This window comes from Syngnathoides biaculeatus, chromosome 23, assembly GCF_019802595.1.
Source record: "Syngnathoides biaculeatus isolate LvHL_M chromosome 23, ASM1980259v1, whole genome shotgun sequence".
Lineage (NCBI taxonomy): Eukaryota > Metazoa > Chordata > Actinopteri > Syngnathiformes > Syngnathidae > Syngnathoides > Syngnathoides biaculeatus.
Window position 1 is genome coordinate 5,936,445 of NC_084662.1, and position 16,929 is coordinate 5,953,373.

A 16,929-nucleotide genomic window follows, 5' to 3' on the forward strand; every position below is an offset into this window, starting at 1 on the left:
AGTGTCAAGAGACTCATTCTTTCATTTCGCGTGGCCCTTTTTCCCCCCGATCACTGAAAATCAATTCAAGAATGACTTTTGGTGAAGCAGCTACGGCTCGTGGCTCATTTTTCGCAGCCTCATCATCATCATCATCGCTGGGGTCACAGGTCAGCCGAGCCTACACCAGGTGACCTTGGACTACGGCCTGGACAAGTGGGAGGAAGGGAAGGGCCCGGAGGAGAGCCAACACCAGTGGAGGGAGGGCCGGTGGCATTTTTGTCTCGAGCTCCAATGGCCTGCCGTGGGAAATGATCAAATTTCCCTTAATTGGTCAAAATATTATTTATTGACAATAGCAAAAAATGGATCTTTCTTCATCTATTTTATGGCAGCAGCATATAAAGATAGACAGAACAAATACATGCTTTTTCTATGAGATGGAAGAATGTGTATCGTTAACATTTTGTGATATTTTTCTTTCTTGCTGCTCCGCGACATTCGCCAAATGTAACTTATGCGCCTCAGCCGAATAAAGGTTGGGAAAGGGAATCGCTCCCTTGATGACATCAATGTCCATTTCCAGCATTTCCAGCCGTGGATAGTAGGCAAGGTTGTGCAATGCTACACCCTTGTGGCAATATTTGGTATTACTAAATTTACGAAACATTAGTCACGAGTTTGGAAGGAAACAAACAAACAAAAACAAAAAAACAGTGATCGATTATAGATAGCTGCGAAAATGACACACAGACTTAGCTCATTCATATTTATAACTTTTTTTTTTTTTTTTTTTTGGGGGTGGGATTGAGTTGAAGTTTTGTTCCGCGTCTCATTTGTTTCCAGTCGGTGTGTCGTTTTTGACGGCTGCGCTGGACTCGTCTATACAAATAAGTCGAAAGGGCCAGGTAAGTATACCCTACCTGCGAGTTATTATCTTTCGAGAAACGCGCGTGTCTTTTGTCAGTCGAAGGCTCGCGAGTCGGCGTGATTTCAGCCCGGTGGGGGCCGCTTCTCTTTTCCGTCACTCCGAGCTAGCCAGTTAGCATTAGCCTGGTTAGCGTCACGGCTTCCTCCGGTTGTGCTTTTCTGCTCGTCACTGGACACACTAACTCGTCGCAGTACAGTCGTGGGTTTGATCGAGGGTGACAGCGTGGAAAGTCCACGCGAGACACGTTTTTGCATGTGTTTTTTTTTTTTTTTTTTTTCTGACCCTGTTTGCGTTTGCGCTGTAGCGTTCATCATGGAGTTCGCCGAGCTGATCAAGACGCCCCGGGTGGACGGGGTGGTCCTCCGGCGGCCTTTTCTGCCCACCGTGGAGGGCACCTTGTGCCTGACGGGCCACCACCTCATCCTGTCGTCCAGACAGGACAACGCGGAGGAGTTGTGGCTGCTTCATTCCAACATTGACTCCATCGAGAAAAGGTAACTGTGGGGAAACGAGCTCGGTGGATGTTGGAATGAGCTCTTTCCCCACCGGTGGGTGCGTGCATCACAAAGGTGCAGTAATAGTGGGAACATTGTGGAAAGGACGCCTTCCACCGGGAACCATCTCGGTGTTCTCTTGCAGTGTACGAAAGGCGAGCCTCGCCTTCTTACGTTACATTTTGTTCCTCGACTGACTACATTTTGCAGGTTTGTGGGCTCTCTCGGGCAGATCATTGTCAAATGTAAAGACCTGCGAGTGATCCAGCTGGATATTCCTGGGATGGAGGAGTGCATCAACATTGCCAGTTCTATTGAGGTAAAAAAATCAAAGAGAAGCGGCTTGACTGGAGTCAGGTTTTGCTGTCCTCCATTTGGCCCGCAGGCTCTCTCGACGCTTGACTCCGTCTCCTTGATGTACCCTTTCTTCTACCGGCCCATGTTTGAGGTGGTCGACGACGGGTGGAATTCTTTCCGTCCTCGAGATGTTTTTAAAGATCTCGAGTCAATGGTAGGTTGGAAGGCAATGACACACCGACCAGTGGCGGCTGCGCAGTCAGTAGAGGGCGCTACCGTACCGCTCAGCTGACTAAACGGAAGATCTTTCAAAATAATTTTTTATTTGGGGGGGGGGGGGGGAATAAAACACGTGTACTGCAGTCAAACGGAAGCATGTCTTGTCATCTCCTGGTACGACGGACTTTCGGTTTCACGGCCCGTTTTATTTGCTCCGGCCGCCGCTGAAACAAACTTGACGTCAGAGTCCGAGTTTAGTGACCGTGAGGCCCGCCGTGAACCGAGCGACGCGGCCCAGCGCGAGTGCACTGTGCCATCGTGTACAAATTTCAGTCACCCGCACGTTTGGCAATTGACCCCTCGCGTGCCGGAATCGCCCTGGCGGGAAAAACCGCACGCTGTAACGTTCCCGTCGGGAGTCTGACGCGCACGCCACTGAACGAGCGTTTTGTGTCTCAGACGGACGAGTGGCGGCTGAGCGAAGTCAACAAGGACTCGGACGTGTGTCCGTCTTACCCTCCCCTGGTGGCGGTGCCCAAGGGCGTCGACGACGACGCGCTGAGGGCAGCCGCGGCGTTCCGTCACGGCGGCCGCTTCCCTGTTCTCAGCTACTACCACAAGAAGAACGGCATGGTGAGAAGGAGCCACGCGCACACGCAACGCTCAACTACCTGGTCGGGCTTTACCGGGAAAAACCTCCCAACTATTTGCTCGTTTTGAAAGATGACTAGGTAAATGCTTCAATAATTTCATGCCGATCCATTCGCCGATATCGAAAATTCATCTTAACTCGTAGTCTTGTGCCTTACGCCGCGGCTGTTTTCTCCCCATTTACGAGCTCCGCTACATCCAATGTTTTGGAGTGGAATACATTCTCAAGTCAAAGAACGATTAATATTACGACGTCACCTCTGGCTTCATATACGGTCGTTTGTGAGCGGAGCCGCTTATCCTCGAAGGGGTCGCGGGAGCGCCGCGGGCGGGGTACGTCGTCTGCTGGTTGCCAGCCGATCGCAGAAATTGTGAAAATGCGGCAGGAAGAGGAGGGCCGCGTGCATTTTATTTGTCGGCTTGAAGTGGCTTTCCGCTCGCGTGCCCCGCGTAAATGCTCTCAACTCCAGCCCATGTGGAAGAGGCAGCTTAACCTTGAACTTTTCCCTTTCCCTCACGTCGACGGTCGTGGCAATGTTTCAAACGAGAGTATTGTCGAAAAATCAAGCTAAAAGTTGCTCTTGCGTTTGTTCCTGTACCCGTGAATCGATTTCATCGGGTCAGCCGACGTTTCTGCCGAGAGTGAGAGGCCCGTTGAGCGCTGCCACATTGCCGTCAGTTAGCCTTCCCAGCTAACCGTCTCAGAGATGCGCAGCCGAGCGAGGACTCGCGCAAAAGAAAATCTGCGCCGCTCTCAACTCGCAAGAAACCATCGGCCGTGTACGCAAGGATGCAAGTCGCATCTTAATGAAAAGGATCCGATTCAGCCCCCGAAATCGAGCACAATCGAGGTTAGCGCGGCCCGCTCCTCACGTGGCCCCTTAGGAAAAGGAAGGTCCCGGCGCCGTCGTCCTCGGACCTCATGCGCTTTTCTCCTGGACTCGCGTCCCAGGTGATGATGAGAGCTGCTCAGCCTCTCACGGGCACCAACGGGCGGCGCTGCAAGGAAGACGAGAAGCTCATCAACGCCACCCTGAGGCCCGGCAAGCGCGGCTACGTCATCGACACGCGCGCCATCAACGTGGCTCAGCAGGCCAAAGCCAAAGGGGGCGGCTTCGAGTCCGAGGCCAACTACCCGCAGTGGAGGAGGATCCACAAAGCCGTGGAAAGGTGACAAAAAAGGACTTTGGATATTTGGTCAGAGAGTGTGTGAAGGGTGGAGGCCTGTGGGGGGCAGTAGAGGCGCTGGGCCAAATTCTGCCGTCCTGCGAAGTGGTGGGTGTTGAATCGGGTCACTGGGAAATGTGCAAGTGTTGAAACGTGCTCACTGGGGGCTCTGAAATGATCAGAATTTTTTTTCTATAGTCGGGGTTTGGCACTAAAAGCACCGGTGGTGGTATGCAGAGTGAGCAGCGAGCCACCGTGGACCAGGGAAAGGGGCCGCCGGGCTGCTGGCGGCGGCGCGCTCAGGCTAACCCTAACGTACACGAGAGGCGGCAGCTTCATTTTTCTGCCCCGCCCAGGTCCGGCGTGCTGCAGGAGAGTCTCATCAAGCTGGTGGAGGCGTGCAACGAGCAGTCGCACAGCATGGACCGCTGGCTCAGCAAGTTGGAGGCGTCCAGTTGGCTGGCTCACGTCAAGGAGGTCCTGACCGCCGCTTGCCTGGCGGCGCAGTGCATCGACAGGTCGGAACGCGTCTTTCTTGGCACAAAACGTTCATTTTCTTTCGTGAAGTCATCGCGCCGTTCTCCCGTCTTTTTGCGCAATCAATTGCAGCGTCGTGGCCGGATTACCGGCAATCTTTCATCGCTCGGTGACTCGAGTCAAATTGTCAACGGACTCCGACTACGGGGGCGTTTTTTTTGGGTTTTTTTTTTTTTTTTTAACGTACTCGCGATTGCGATATTTGCGGAAAGCGACGACGGGCGCCGCTGGCGTCAAAAAAGGGACGTCGTGACCCGCGTCTGTCTGGCGTCAGGGAGGCGGCGTCCGTCCTGGTCCACGGCACGGAAGGCGTCGACTCCACGCTCCAAATCACCTCCTTGGCTCAGATCATCCTGGATCCTGGCTGCAGGACGGTCCGAGGCTTCCAGGGCCTGGTGGAGCGGGAGTGGGTCCAGGTGAGCTCGGAAGCCGCCGTCCGCAAAGGTCCGAATGCCATCCGGTCTTCTTCTCGGGAGGCGGGTCACCCGTTCCGGCAGCGTTGCGCCCAGTCGGCCTACTCCGGCGGCAAACCTCGCCACGAGGCTCCCGTCTTCCTGCTCTTCCTGGACTGCGTGTGGCAGATCCTGCGGCAGTTTCCGTGTTCCTTCCAGTTCGGCGAGGCCTTCCTGGTGCTCCTCTTCGAGCACGCCTACTCTTCCCAGTTTGGCACTTTTCTGGGCAACAGCGCGGCCGAGAGGTAACGTTCCGAGTCGGTCGCGGCCGCGGGAAGGGAAAATGTCACGATTGCGACGCGTGGTTCCGCCGGTGGCGCCGTCAAGTACAACGGAGCGTGCTGACTTTTTTTTTTTTTTGATGTGGTTGCTTTCACCCTGATGCGATTTGATTTTTTTTTTTTTTTTTTTTTTTTATCAAGTTTGTCTCGAGTCTGCTTTTGAAAATCGCCCTCGTGACGGTTCCCCCGCAGGGCCAAACTGTCGGTCCCCGAGAAGACGGTCTCCCTGTGGTCGTGGCTGAACCGGCCCCAGGAGCTGGAGCGACTGACCAATCCGCTCTACGAGGCCAACGGTTTGGTCATCTGGCCCTCGGTGGCCCCTCAGAGCCTGCTGCTGTGGGAGGGTAAGATGGCCAAACCCCAGAAGCGCTCGTGCGTGTTGAGATTAGCTGCCTTCCTCCTCCTCCTCCTCCTCCTCATCTTTCGCCTTGGGCTCACTTCCTGCTAGCCATGGCGACACGCCCTCCCTTCGTAGGATTCGAAACTTGTCTCGCTTCCAACATCTCTCCCGCAAAATCAAAGGAGATTCACGGCCTAATCTGGGTCTTCAAATCAAAAGTCGAGCAACCAAAGTTATATTATATACTCGGGCAGGACGCACGTGAGCCCTGGTTTGCCTTTTGCGCATTGCGCAATGCTGACGTTGCTTAGCTCGCGTTAGCGTCCGCCGTTGTTGGCGGGACGCGCAGCACATTTTTATTTGGCTTTCATTGAAAAGCAGTTTGATGATTTTACTCGGCCAAGGTTTCTACTCCCGAGGAAGACGATTCGGTCGCGGTGTCGGATCTGGACTCGCGTCGCACGTAAACGCCGCCTGGCCACGCGCGACGGATCAGGCGCTTGAGAGTTCCGGCGGCGTCTCGGAAAATAGCTCACCGTTTAGCGTTTATGACCTCGGCGTCCTTGCGGGCCGCGCTGAGCGCGTGATGAACGCGCAACAAAAGCAAAATGTTGTCACGGCTCGTACTGCCGTCCGACTTTGCAGGAATGAAGAGAAAGGATTCCAGCACGTTTTATTGTCGTGAGATTCCAAGAATGTCGGTGGGCTATTTTGCATTTTCAACCTCTGTGTGACAAAATCAACGTAGGGCTGTGAATTAGATCAAGGATTACGCGTTCAAGTCGTCCTGATGACGGAGGGGAAGCCGTCGTCTCCCGTCCGCTGACGTCGCGCCTCGTCCTCGATTTCAGGCGTTTTCCTGCGCTGGAACCGCTCGTCCGAGCGGCTGGACGAGGCCCACGAGGAAATGGTCCACATCGTGGCGTACAACAAGGCGCTCCAGAACCGAGTCAACCTCCTGCGCCGGCAGCTGGCCCAGCTGGAGACGGAAGAGCCGCTCCCCCAAACGCCGTAGACGGCAGGTACAAAGGAAGACCCGCCGGCCGGCGGGATTTCCTTTTGTGTCTCGCGTCACATTTTCATTTCTTGGCTGCTGGAAAAAGACTATAAACGTTCCTCGCGTGAGCTTTCAACACAACCGGACGGCCGAATTATCGAGCGGTCAAACCGCGCCTGTCCTCTTTTCCCTCATTTTTCGCAAATCTTGAAAGTCTGTCAATAATCCGTCGAGGATCAAAAAGCCTGCGTAGGATTTGTACATTATTTTGGCCAGCGCGAGTCTCCAAAACGGACAGCGAGGGCACCGAATTCCAAAATCTGAAAATATTTCTCTTGCGACTACTCGAACGGAGTAAAACCAACCGTGAGGGTCGCGTGGATAGCGTGCAAGCTAACGCACGTATGCGATGCAGCGAGGAACAATTGCGAGTTGACAAAAGGAAGCGGAAGAATGCGGGCGAGGCCGCTCACGCTGTCCTATTGAAAGTCAAATGATGACGCCCAAATAAAAGAACGAGCAAATCATGACAAAACCGCCACTTGAAACACTCTTCGCCTCTTTGGTGCCGCAAAGCATGCTGGGAGTGGCGATGATTTGTTCACTCGTAATGACCAATTGACTTTTTCTTTGGCTGCATGTTGAGCTGTCCCAATATCTTAAAAATAGTCATAATATGAAGCACGACAAGCGTAGGGAGGGCGCGTTTGCGCGTCAAGTGAAATGCGCAACTTGGCTGTCCGGGTCCCACAAAAGAAGTGGATCAGAACCTTCTGCCTCGACAAATGTTAGTCATGCTCGCTTAATGTGTTCATTGGTCTGTTTTTGCCTTGAATGTCTTGTGGGTGTGTCCGGTGATGATTTGGCCTTTTGACGGCTTTACGTCGTCGCTGCCTTGAGCGACAAACAAATGGAAAAAATGTATGGAAATAGCATTCATTTTTCTTGAGGAAAATGACATATCGCAATCTTGCTCTTTCTAAAAATCATTCAATACAATATAAAAATTTCAACCTCTTGATTGAACGCCTCCATTCACTTCATCGTGCCGCTCCTTCCGGTGTCCCGGCCTCGACCTCCGGGGGGCGCGCCGACAACCGAACGAGTGAGAGTCACCGCAACCCGCAGAGATTCGCAGACGATAAAGAATAGATGCCAGTCTACGTGTGTCGATGCGCCGTTCTTGTTGACGTATGCTTTGCGGAAAGGGGAAAAACCCGATCGATGCGGATCGTGAGCTGGCCGATCCGGGGGGGGGGGGGGGGGCATTCTCAAGGCTAATTTGATTGGTTGTTTGAGAGGCAAATGGTTTTCTCTTCTGTTTACTGTGAGAGTAAACTTCAGCAGGGCGTGGCAGTGAACAGCTTTTGGATGAGCCAAACACGTCTGTCAAGTGAGTTGACCTCACCGCCGCCATCCACAGGAGGGGAAAAAAAAAGCTAAAAAACTCCAAAATGGCGTCACAACTATCTCAAGGCAGTGTTCGTTAGTTGCACCCTCGCTCGGTACCAATGCCCAACATGAATTTCTCAAATTGGGGCCAAAGGGGCAACTTGATGATGAGCTATTTAAAGAAAAAAAATAATAATTGCATTGAGTCACATCGTCTGTCTGCTCCAAAAAACGGTAAAATCCTGTCGCGCCGCATTCAGGCGTTAAATTCTGAGCTGTGGAGTTGAGCGTCCGTTTCCTTTCGTCGTGTGCGTGCGCGCGTTGTGCTCTCTCTCGCTTAATAAAAGTGTAAGCTGATGTGAAATGTCGACAAATGTTTCTGATAAGTTCAGGAAAAGTTGGGAGCGGGTCATCGCATCTATTAAAAGTCTACACACCCTCCTTCAAATGCTCCAATTTTGTGATGATGTCCACTTTGTTTCAAAACGTCTCGCGCCGTCAATGTGACCTTTAACTTTGCACCACTCGACTGAATTTGGTTGCAGAAGTGCGCACCCCCACCCGCGTTCAGGGGCTCTGCTTTACCCCAACTCGGGGGGCCGTCCGTCCGTCCGTCCCGTTGCGGCTTTGACGCGCGATCCAAAACAATTGTGCCGCGACGAGCGAAAGTTTCTCCGCAGTGGCCGTCGACCAAACGGAGGCACGTCAGCCGCGTCCGCCACGCGCTGTTTACGTCCGTCTGCACGCGACGACGCGCGTGACTGCGTGCAGGTCGCGACCCCGAAGCGGTTACAACTTTGTTGGCGGTAAAAGTGTGTCGGGTTATTGATAAACTTTTTTTTTTTTTTTTTTTTGGCCCAGCAGGAAACGCGCGTGCAGGTTCGTCCGCTCGCATGCCGGCGCTGACCTTCGTCCTCGCCCCACCCGCACGGTGACGCTTTTTTTTTGCCCGACGGGCGCAAACGGAGCGGCGACGTCGAAGCTGGGTTTTGTTCCTCTCTGCGAATGTCGCTCAAATAACGCAGCTTCCGAGAAAACCTCACACCCCCAAATCCCCGTAATGATTCATAAAACGGGGAATTTCTAAGGCGTTGAGTGACACAATACATCCTGGTTCCGAAACGCAAGTATGCGGAGGTCCAACTTGTGCGTTTCAGTTGTTAGCGAGCTTTCCAACGATGTCGACTTCTCGATGAGAAGGTTTTGGGACCGGCTCGGATGCGTCAAGCGGATGTCCTTTTATGGGGGGGGGGGATGGGGGCGTGGCTTATGCAGATCGCAGCCGGCGGCCCGTTGTGTCAATTCAAATGGAAAGAATTGTTGAACATACAGAAATTGCGGGTGAACTTTGAAAGTGCTCCAAGTTTCACTCACCGCATTGAAGGAAGAAATGAAATGACGGTATTCAACGGGGTTCCGCAAAACAATTTGCTTTCCAAAATTGTATACGACACTGCTCACTCGGCTTTTTAAGTGAAATTTGAGTTTGCGAGCCACTGTAATGACAAAAAGATCCTGTAGGTGGCAGCAATCTGGACTCCGCACAGCTTCGGCGCGTTTGTTGGCTGCGACGGAGAAAATGCGGAGATCGCGGATGCGCGTTCATGACAATAAAGATCGAGATGAGTCCACAACGTGCGTGTTGTGATGTTGGGAAAAGAAGATGCCGCCAATTCTCATTGAAAATATGAAACTGACCTTTTTTTCCTCTTGTTCTTGTTGTTGTTTTGTACTTTGAAGTATCACAAAAGCAAAAAATAGACGCTGCCGGGTCACTCTTGTGCTCGACATGTCTCCCAAAACCGGTTTTCTCTGCTTTGAGGTCAGGGCGCAGTGTTTCTGCTTTGCTTTTGTTTTTTTTTTATTATTATAAAGAACAGAAGAGAGCTCAGAAGAAACGTTTTCTTTCTTGCGAGACAAGACATTCTGCTCATTTCGCTCTGTGCGCGGCACTCGATGAGTCGACATTCCTGGGAAGTGCTCGCTTGCAATTATGGGGTGGGGGGGGGTGGGGGGGGAGCAAAAACAGGCCAATATGGGGGGTGTTTCTTTTCCTCATCCAGCCAAAAGATGACAGCAGGAGGAAATTGAACATGCACACACAAACACACCACGTTGGCGACATTCAGGGAAAGAAAGATATTTTTATTTTTCGTGCCTGTTGTCAGTCGAGTCTGAAGTCGGCAGCGCGCGCACGTCTTACGACGATCTGCAAAACAGCGGAACGAAAGGCCCACTCCGCCGTGACGTCACAAGGGCGCGGCCCAGGCCGCACCTCCGGCCGCGGGCCAATCAGAGACGAGCCCGGCTTCTCCGGAATGCGGACGGCCGGCGATAAATAGCAGCTGATGCAACACTGGCCGCACATAACAGCAGCAGGCCGTCCCGGGGCCCCCCCCCAACCTCCCCCAACCCCCCACACCAACACCAACAACAAAAACAACAACAACAAGAAGAAGAAGAACAGCTCCACGATCCAAGGCCAGTCGGACTTGGGGTGAGAATGCTTTCAATCTCCCCCCCCCCCTTCTCTACCAAACAAACTCTTTTATTTTTGTCTTTCCTCTTTATACATTCGAGCACTCGCTTCCGCCGTCCTGCTAATTTTTAATTGAAAGGGGCTAACCCGCGTGGAAAAGCCGTCGGGGCGCTTTCCGGCTTGCGTCGGCCGACGAGGCGGGGCCGCGCCGCGCCGCTCCGGCTCCTTCGCGTAAGCCGAGACCCGAGACATCGGCGCCCGGATCCGAACCCAGACCCCGATCCGCCCTCGTCGTCTCTGTCGGCGACCGTCGCGAACTCACTCGCCGAAGGCCGAAAGCAGCCTCGGAGCGACTGCGCCTGCGCGCCGCTCTTTCGCGGGCTCGGCTCCAAGGGCGACGCCCTCGCTCGCCGATTGGCCGTCGCCGGAGGCTGAAGGCGTCCCCGCCCCTCCTCCGCTTGCGCTCGTCTTTCCTTCTTTCGGGCGCTCGCTCGCGCTGACGTGAGGTGAGTACGATTCCCAACTCGACTCCAAAAAAAAAAAAAAAAAAACCAAAACAAACAAGCAAACAAACAAAAAAAAAACTTCGATCTTGTAATGATCGTAAAAACAACCGAGCGATGGTAAGCAGAAGAAAAAGAACCCTCGTCGTTGTGAGGCGCGAAAAAGCATTGAATACGTTTTAAGATTTGATTTGTCGCTCATGAAATCATGTTGAAGACATAACGTGAGAAGATGATAACTCGTCATATTGTGGTAGAAAGCAATGGACAAAAAAAACGAAATGTTGAAATTGTAAAAAGAAAAAGAGTGATGATCTCTTGCCTGTCAAATGGATCAAATGTTTGGGACTGTTAAAATGCTGCGACTGCTGCCGACGTGTCTTCACTGCTTTGCCATTTTGTGTGCGTGTTGCCGCTTTCTTGCCCCCCACCCATTCGACATCAGTACTTTCAATGTTTGCGTTCCTGCAAATGTGGACAAGGGGGGGCTTTTATTGAGCGAAAAGGCGCAGTGACCACCGGGGCCAGAGGGTGGCGGTCAGATGTGTGGGCTGAGACTGAAAAACGAATTTCAAATGGACCCTCGCAGGTTAATCCAGCATGCCCGTCATCAAAACCCTCGCCGAGGCGGTCAAACGGGCGCCCTGGGGGCCGGCGGTCGTGCGCGGCATCAGCTTCTCGCCGCGCCAGGTGACGGCCGACGCCAGCTTCCACTCGGCGTCCTTCTCCGAGACGGACCACCCCAAGGTGCTCATCACGGGTGAGTGGCGCCGTCGAGTGCGGAGGACAAACTCTTGTTCTGCTTTGTGGCGCCGCTTTCGTCTCCCGCGGAAAGGCAGCGAGTCTGGCTGCTCCGTGGGAAGAAAAAAAAAAAAAAAGCTGTGCAATTACGGAAACATTGTAATGATATACTTTTGCTTCCGCTCGCTCGCCTGGGGTCGGAGATCAGCTGAAACGCGGCAGACCGGATTTGGCTTGGTCCGGGTTCCGAGGCGTTCCCGAGCCAGCCCAAAGAATAGATTCTGAGGTCGGAGCGCCTCACCCGTGAGGTGCCCCGGCGGAGTCTGGACCGCGAGCCCCTCCCGGGTGCTTCTCCCCTGAGGAAACTCACCTTGGCCGCGATCTCGTTCGTTCGGCTGCGATACGCAGCTCGCGACCGTCGATTGGGACGGGGGGGGGGCAAGAAAGGTGGACAGATTTGCTCGGCGCCGACCCGCCCGGAATCTGTTCCTGGACCCGGAGAGGGCACTCCACCCTTTTCCACCAACTTAGATTGAAGCCGTCATAGAGCGTGACACACCGGCAGTCTGTCAAGGTAACAAAGAGAAGAAAGCAAGGGCGGCCTTAGCGGAGTTTGACCCTCACCAGAAACCAATTTGGCTTCCTGCCAGCAAGGCGACCCAAACTCTTGACACCGGTCTACTGTGACCCAACAGCCCTTATCAAGGGGCTCTGGTCCCCCCTGTGCAAGACCTACTAAGGGAAAGACTTTGCTCAGCTGCACTACACGTAGGAAGGACAACCACCGCCCCGGTCTGTCGATCGTCCCATTAAGTTGCGGGTGGGGGGGGGGGGGGTCAACGAGGATGGACCCCCCCCCCCCCCACGACATCCTGAGCCTCAAGGAATTCCGCCACCGAGGAGCTTCTTAATAGTTTCGGTGTTTCCAAGCCCAGGGACAGGAGAACTCGCCCGGACTCGTCTCCCGGGTGGCTCAGAGGGTCCCGGGTCCATCCGGGTCAGCGGCACTCGGCCTCCCGAGTCTGCGGACCCGAATTCCCTCTCAGAGAGGACTCGTTCTTGTCGGGCTCGCCTGACGCGGAGCGGAGATGTTTTGGAATTGTAATTCCAAAGGGAGGCGAGAGTCGCCCCAGGCCGGCAGAAGGAAGCCCAGTAGGGTGCCAGGTGGACACCAAAGAACTTCTGTCTGGATGTTGCCGGCGGCGTTTGCGACGCGACTGACCGGCAACGCTTGTGTCGATTTCAGGTGGCCTTGGGCAGCTCGGGGTGGGCCTCGCCAAACTCTTACGGTGAGAAGCCTTCGGGGCGGGGGCGGGGGCGGGGGCGGGGGCGGCCATTGCGGCGGTTGTGTAACACCACTTGTTGCTCAACAGGAAGCGCCTGGGAAAGAACAACGTGATCCTGTCGGATATCAGGAAGCCCTCGAGCAGCGTCTTCCACAGCGGTGCGTTGTTGCCCGACACGTCTGACGTTTGAAATACGTATTTTCAATATTCTACATGTATTGCACTTTTATTTTTGATCAAACGAGGACGTATTTAATACGTCATATCGGCCGGCGTTTCAATGCAATTTGACCATGATTGTCATTTTGTTTAATACACAAACGTATTCAAAGTTCATTTGCTCTGTCAGGTTCAGTGTTTATTCAAACGTTACGAAATGTTTATTCAGCATAATTCCCTAATTCTGAAAATGGGCGAGGTCCCGTCCGGAACCGCACATTGACAACCGTGCAAAAATAGCGGAAAGCATCGCGGTCTGACTTGCGAATGTTCCGGCGCCGCCGTCAGGGCCGTTCATCTACTCGGACATCTTGGACTACAAGAACCTGCGCGAGATCGTGGTGAACAACCGCATCACTTGGCTGGTCCACTACAGCGCGCTGCTCAGCGCCGTCGGCGAGGCCAACGTGGCCCTGGCCCGATCGGTCAACATCACCGGTGAGCCGAGCCGCTCGCGCCCCGGCGGGACAGGTCCCGCTTTTGCTTGACGTGGACCTGGCCGGTCCTCCGCAGGCCTTCACAACGTGCTGGACATCGCCGCCGAGCACGGTTTGCGTCTCTTCGTGCCCAGCACCATCGGCGCCTTCGGGCCCACGTCCCCGCGCGACCCCGCCCCCGACCTGTGCGTGCAGAGGCCTCGCACCATCTACGGCGTCTCCAAAGTCCACGCTGAGCTCATGGGCGAGGTGAGATCCGCGGCGCCGGATTGTATGAAATCGGGATAGATGCGGGCGGGCCGGCGGAGTGCCTTGGAGAGGCGGGGCCTGGTGCGTGACATCGGGAGCTGCAGTTTGATTGGCCGCGTTTCATTCCAGACTTGCATATTGGTTGGTTTTTTTTTTTTTTTTTTTGAATTCCATTGTGTCGCCTCAAGGTGGAAACTCTGCTCTTCCTTCAGACGGCGAGGAGCGAAGACACTCTGAGTAAGCCTTCTTTGCTACCGACGTTGGGATTTAACGCTTGCGTTTTCTCCCCCTCCAGTACTACCACCACCGTTACGGTTTGGACTTCCGCTGTCTTCGCTACCCGGGAATCATTTCGGCCGACTCCATGCCCGGCGGCGGGACGACGGGTGAGGCGCCAGCTAGCCGGCCGTGCGCTCCCCGCGTAACGCGTTGACGTGCGGACCCGCCGCACACTGGGCGGCGATTTACTCGTTGAATTAAAGCCGCCGTCGCTGGCGTTTCCGTGCCCCCCCCCCCCACCCCCTCCAGACTACGCCGTCCAGATCTTCCACGACGCCATCAAGACTGGCAAGTTCGAGTGCTTCCTGCGGCCCGACACGCGTCTGCCCATGATGTACATCGACGACTGCCTGCGCGCCACCCTGGAGGTTCTGGAGGCGCCCGCCGACACGCTGGCCATGCGCACGTACAACATCAACGCCATGAGCTTCACGCCCGACGAGCTGGCGCGGGAGCTGCGTAAGCACGTGCCCGAGCTGGAGGTGGAGTACAACGTGGACCCCGTCCGCCAGGCCATCGGTAAATCTGACCTCCCGCCTCCGTGGTCGCGTCCCAACGTAGAGACTGCTAATGCTATTTAAAAGAAGAAAAAAAATGCAATACAGATCATCTGAAATCACTCAGAATCGACGACATAGTTTCCAACTCGATCAAATCCATCCTACTCGGTGAAGATGCTGATGATTAAATGTCTTGTCGTCTGCAGAAGGCGATGCACCCTTTGCTCTGTGCAGCCACTCGTGTTCGTTTTGGGACTTGGGAGGAAACCGGAGGGCCTGGAGAAAAGCCCCGACAAAGGCGGGGCCGGGGTTTTAATTCTGGTCCTCACCACTGTGAGGCAGACACACTTAAAGAAAAAAAAGAAACCTTCCTCGTTTCAGACCCAGGCCACGGAGTTTTAGCCCAAGAACTTGTAGGCCCTCTGCGAGCTGATGTTCAAGAGCAACGTCGAGCTTGAGTTTCTGCCAGCACAGTACCGTAGTTTAAAAGATCACCACACTGAACTGCGGGTACCCGTGATGCTTTTCGGCGAAAACTTTGCCAGCGGCGGCGGCGCTTTCGGGCAGGAGCCGTCGACGTCGTTCAAGCTTAATTGGCGCGTCTGGCGACAATAAGATACGTGCAACTCTCTGAAGTCCACCTAAACATGCCGTAACGCCGGCGATAAACGAGGGTTTACGGAACAGCTTCTTTTGTTCTAATCGGAAAAGTGAAGAAGATGCAATTGTACTCCAGTCCTGTAGGCGGCGCTTGTGCGCCTGTCAAACTGGTGTGTTCCCACCAGCTAGTTCCATCGTTTTCCTGTGTGAAGAAGTTGGAGAAATCTGTGACTTGAATTGTTTCCCCCGAACCGCCGATTGAACCCTCATTTACTCGTCATCTTTGTTGCCTGCTCTTGTGGCTGGACGAGGGTCAGACACCCCTTGGGAACGCGACCGGAATCCGGTCTCGACTGACCCGCGATAACCGCCTTGTCTCCTCCCCCCGCAGCCGACTCCTGGCCCATGAACTTCGACGACTCCAACGCCAAGCGCGACTGGGGCTGGAAGCACGACTACGACCTGCCCGAGCTGGTGACCGCCGTGCTCAACTTCCTCAGCGGCGACGCGCGCTTGGCCCGTGCCAATTGACGCCCGGGCGGGCGGGCGAGGCCGAGCCGAGTCTTTTGTACATAGTGTATAGGTTGATCGAAGAGGGAACGGAGGCGGCTCGCCCGCGCGGCCCTTCTGCGCCGGACTTGGCGGTGGGCGACGGCAGGCCGCGTTCGGGCGCGGGTGACCGACCGATCGTTTGGCCCGCGCGGGGAAACGGAAGCGTCACCGAGGAGAGCCGAGCTTGGGGTTGGGTCGAGGGTTAGCCCGACTGCGCTTGCAAAATCTGGGAACCTTCAAAGTTTCCATGGCAACGGAGCAGAGGAATGTAAATATAGTCGGGGGGGAGTTGCCGAATTACGCCGAAAACAACAAGCAGAGTTCATCCAAATGCAGTTGCTCATTTTTCCAGGTACTGCCTTCTGCTCCGGAAGGTTGGCAAAATGTCCCAGTTGGGTCCGCTTTAGCCCACTTTGGGGGTCCTGACAAGTTACCAATAGCGTGCGAGGGGGTGTGCTGACTAATGTTTTGCAGACTTTATTCCAGGACATTCCTTTTGGGGTCCAGTGAAAGCTTTTCTTGCATACGTTCTAAATGCAAAAGGGGAACTTTCCACCAATGACATTTTGACTTTGACTTTCTTTTCTCTTCCTTTGTTGTTGTTTTTCGTTTACGTAGACAATAAAGCATTTTTTTCTGCACTTTCTGACCCATTTCATTGATTGGCTTTTTTTTGTGTGTGCGCGCACTTGAGCACGTGGCGCTATTTTGATGTTGTGTAAGGCGGTCATGTGACCTCGTGGAAGTTTTGGTTGTACAGAGCACACCGCGTGGCGTGACTGTGCTGGGGGAGGAGGGACTGGGCGTGGCCTCTTCCCCCCCCCCCCCCCATGGAAAAAGCCCTGGGACCCTGTCTGGGCCCCCCACTAAAAAACGAGCTCCAGCTTCATCTGAGCCCGCACGCGAGAAGAAAGCCTCGCGGCGGCCGCGCCGACGACCGGCGGGAGTGGAAAGATTCGCGCCTGCCTCTAAAAGTTGCTTCCTTCCACTCTGCCCGAGCGTGTAGACGAACGTCACCGTTTGACCGAGTCAAATCTGCCAAATGCATATTTTTGTCTGTCACACGAGGCGACCGACCGGCCGAGAAGTCGAGTGAGGTCAAAGGGCACCTCTCGTCCGCCTCGTGCCGCAACTTCCTTCGCCTGATAAAAGGAAAGCGGCGAGAGAGGCCAGAGACTTGTTGGTCCTCGTGCTAAAAACAACTTTTAGTGGGTGAGAATTCACATTTTGCGAGGGCAAAGGAAATGTTTTGCAATTGTTCAAAAGAAGAAAAAGAGCACAAGAAAAACGAGTAGAAATGAAACAGGGTGAAGATCGGTGGGTGGCCTGAAGGAGGTTTCGCTGGCT

The 16,929-nt window shown here is 54.3% G+C and overlaps 2 protein-coding genes across 5 annotated transcripts; both read left to right on the forward strand.

The window, feature by feature from the left end:
• Positions 1-748: 748 nt before the first annotated feature.
• Positions 749-7,358, forward strand: mtmr9 (myotubularin related protein 9). 2 transcript variants are annotated; one of them, XM_061812062.1, is made up of 11 exons: positions 749-887; positions 1,215-1,404; positions 1,615-1,723; positions 1,790-1,915; positions 2,380-2,553; positions 3,524-3,741; positions 4,095-4,256; positions 4,550-4,691; positions 4,752-4,972; positions 5,201-5,352; positions 6,200-7,358. In XM_061812062.1, the coding sequence occupies exons 2-11, from the start codon at positions 1,223-1,225 to the stop codon at positions 6,361-6,363; spliced, it is 1,650 nt and encodes a 549-aa protein (XP_061668046.1). In that variant the 5' UTR covers positions 749-887; positions 1,215-1,222; the 3' UTR covers positions 6,364-7,358. The 2 variants fall into 2 exon arrangements, with proteins under 2 accessions (XP_061668046.1, XP_061668048.1); XM_061812064.1 differs by having other exon boundaries at positions 1,853-1,915.
• Positions 6,232-16,223, forward strand: tdh (L-threonine dehydrogenase). Of its 3 annotated transcripts, none has more exons than XM_061812067.1 (9): positions 6,232-6,370; positions 11,309-11,479; positions 12,707-12,749; positions 12,834-12,904; positions 13,254-13,403; positions 13,479-13,651; positions 13,947-14,037; positions 14,180-14,449; positions 15,422-16,223. In XM_061812067.1, exons 2-9 carry the CDS (start codon positions 11,320-11,322, stop codon positions 15,559-15,561), a joined length of 1,098 nt encoding a protein of 365 aa, XP_061668051.1. In that variant the 5' UTR covers positions 6,232-6,370; positions 11,309-11,319; the 3' UTR covers positions 15,562-16,223. The 3 variants fall into 3 exon arrangements, with proteins under 3 accessions (XP_061668051.1, XP_061668049.1, XP_061668050.1); XM_061812065.1 differs by lacking the exon at positions 6,232-6,370 and adding an exon at positions 10,092-10,234; XM_061812066.1 differs by lacking the exon at positions 6,232-6,370 and adding an exon at positions 10,301-10,722.
• Positions 16,224-16,929: the final 706 nt, after the last annotated feature.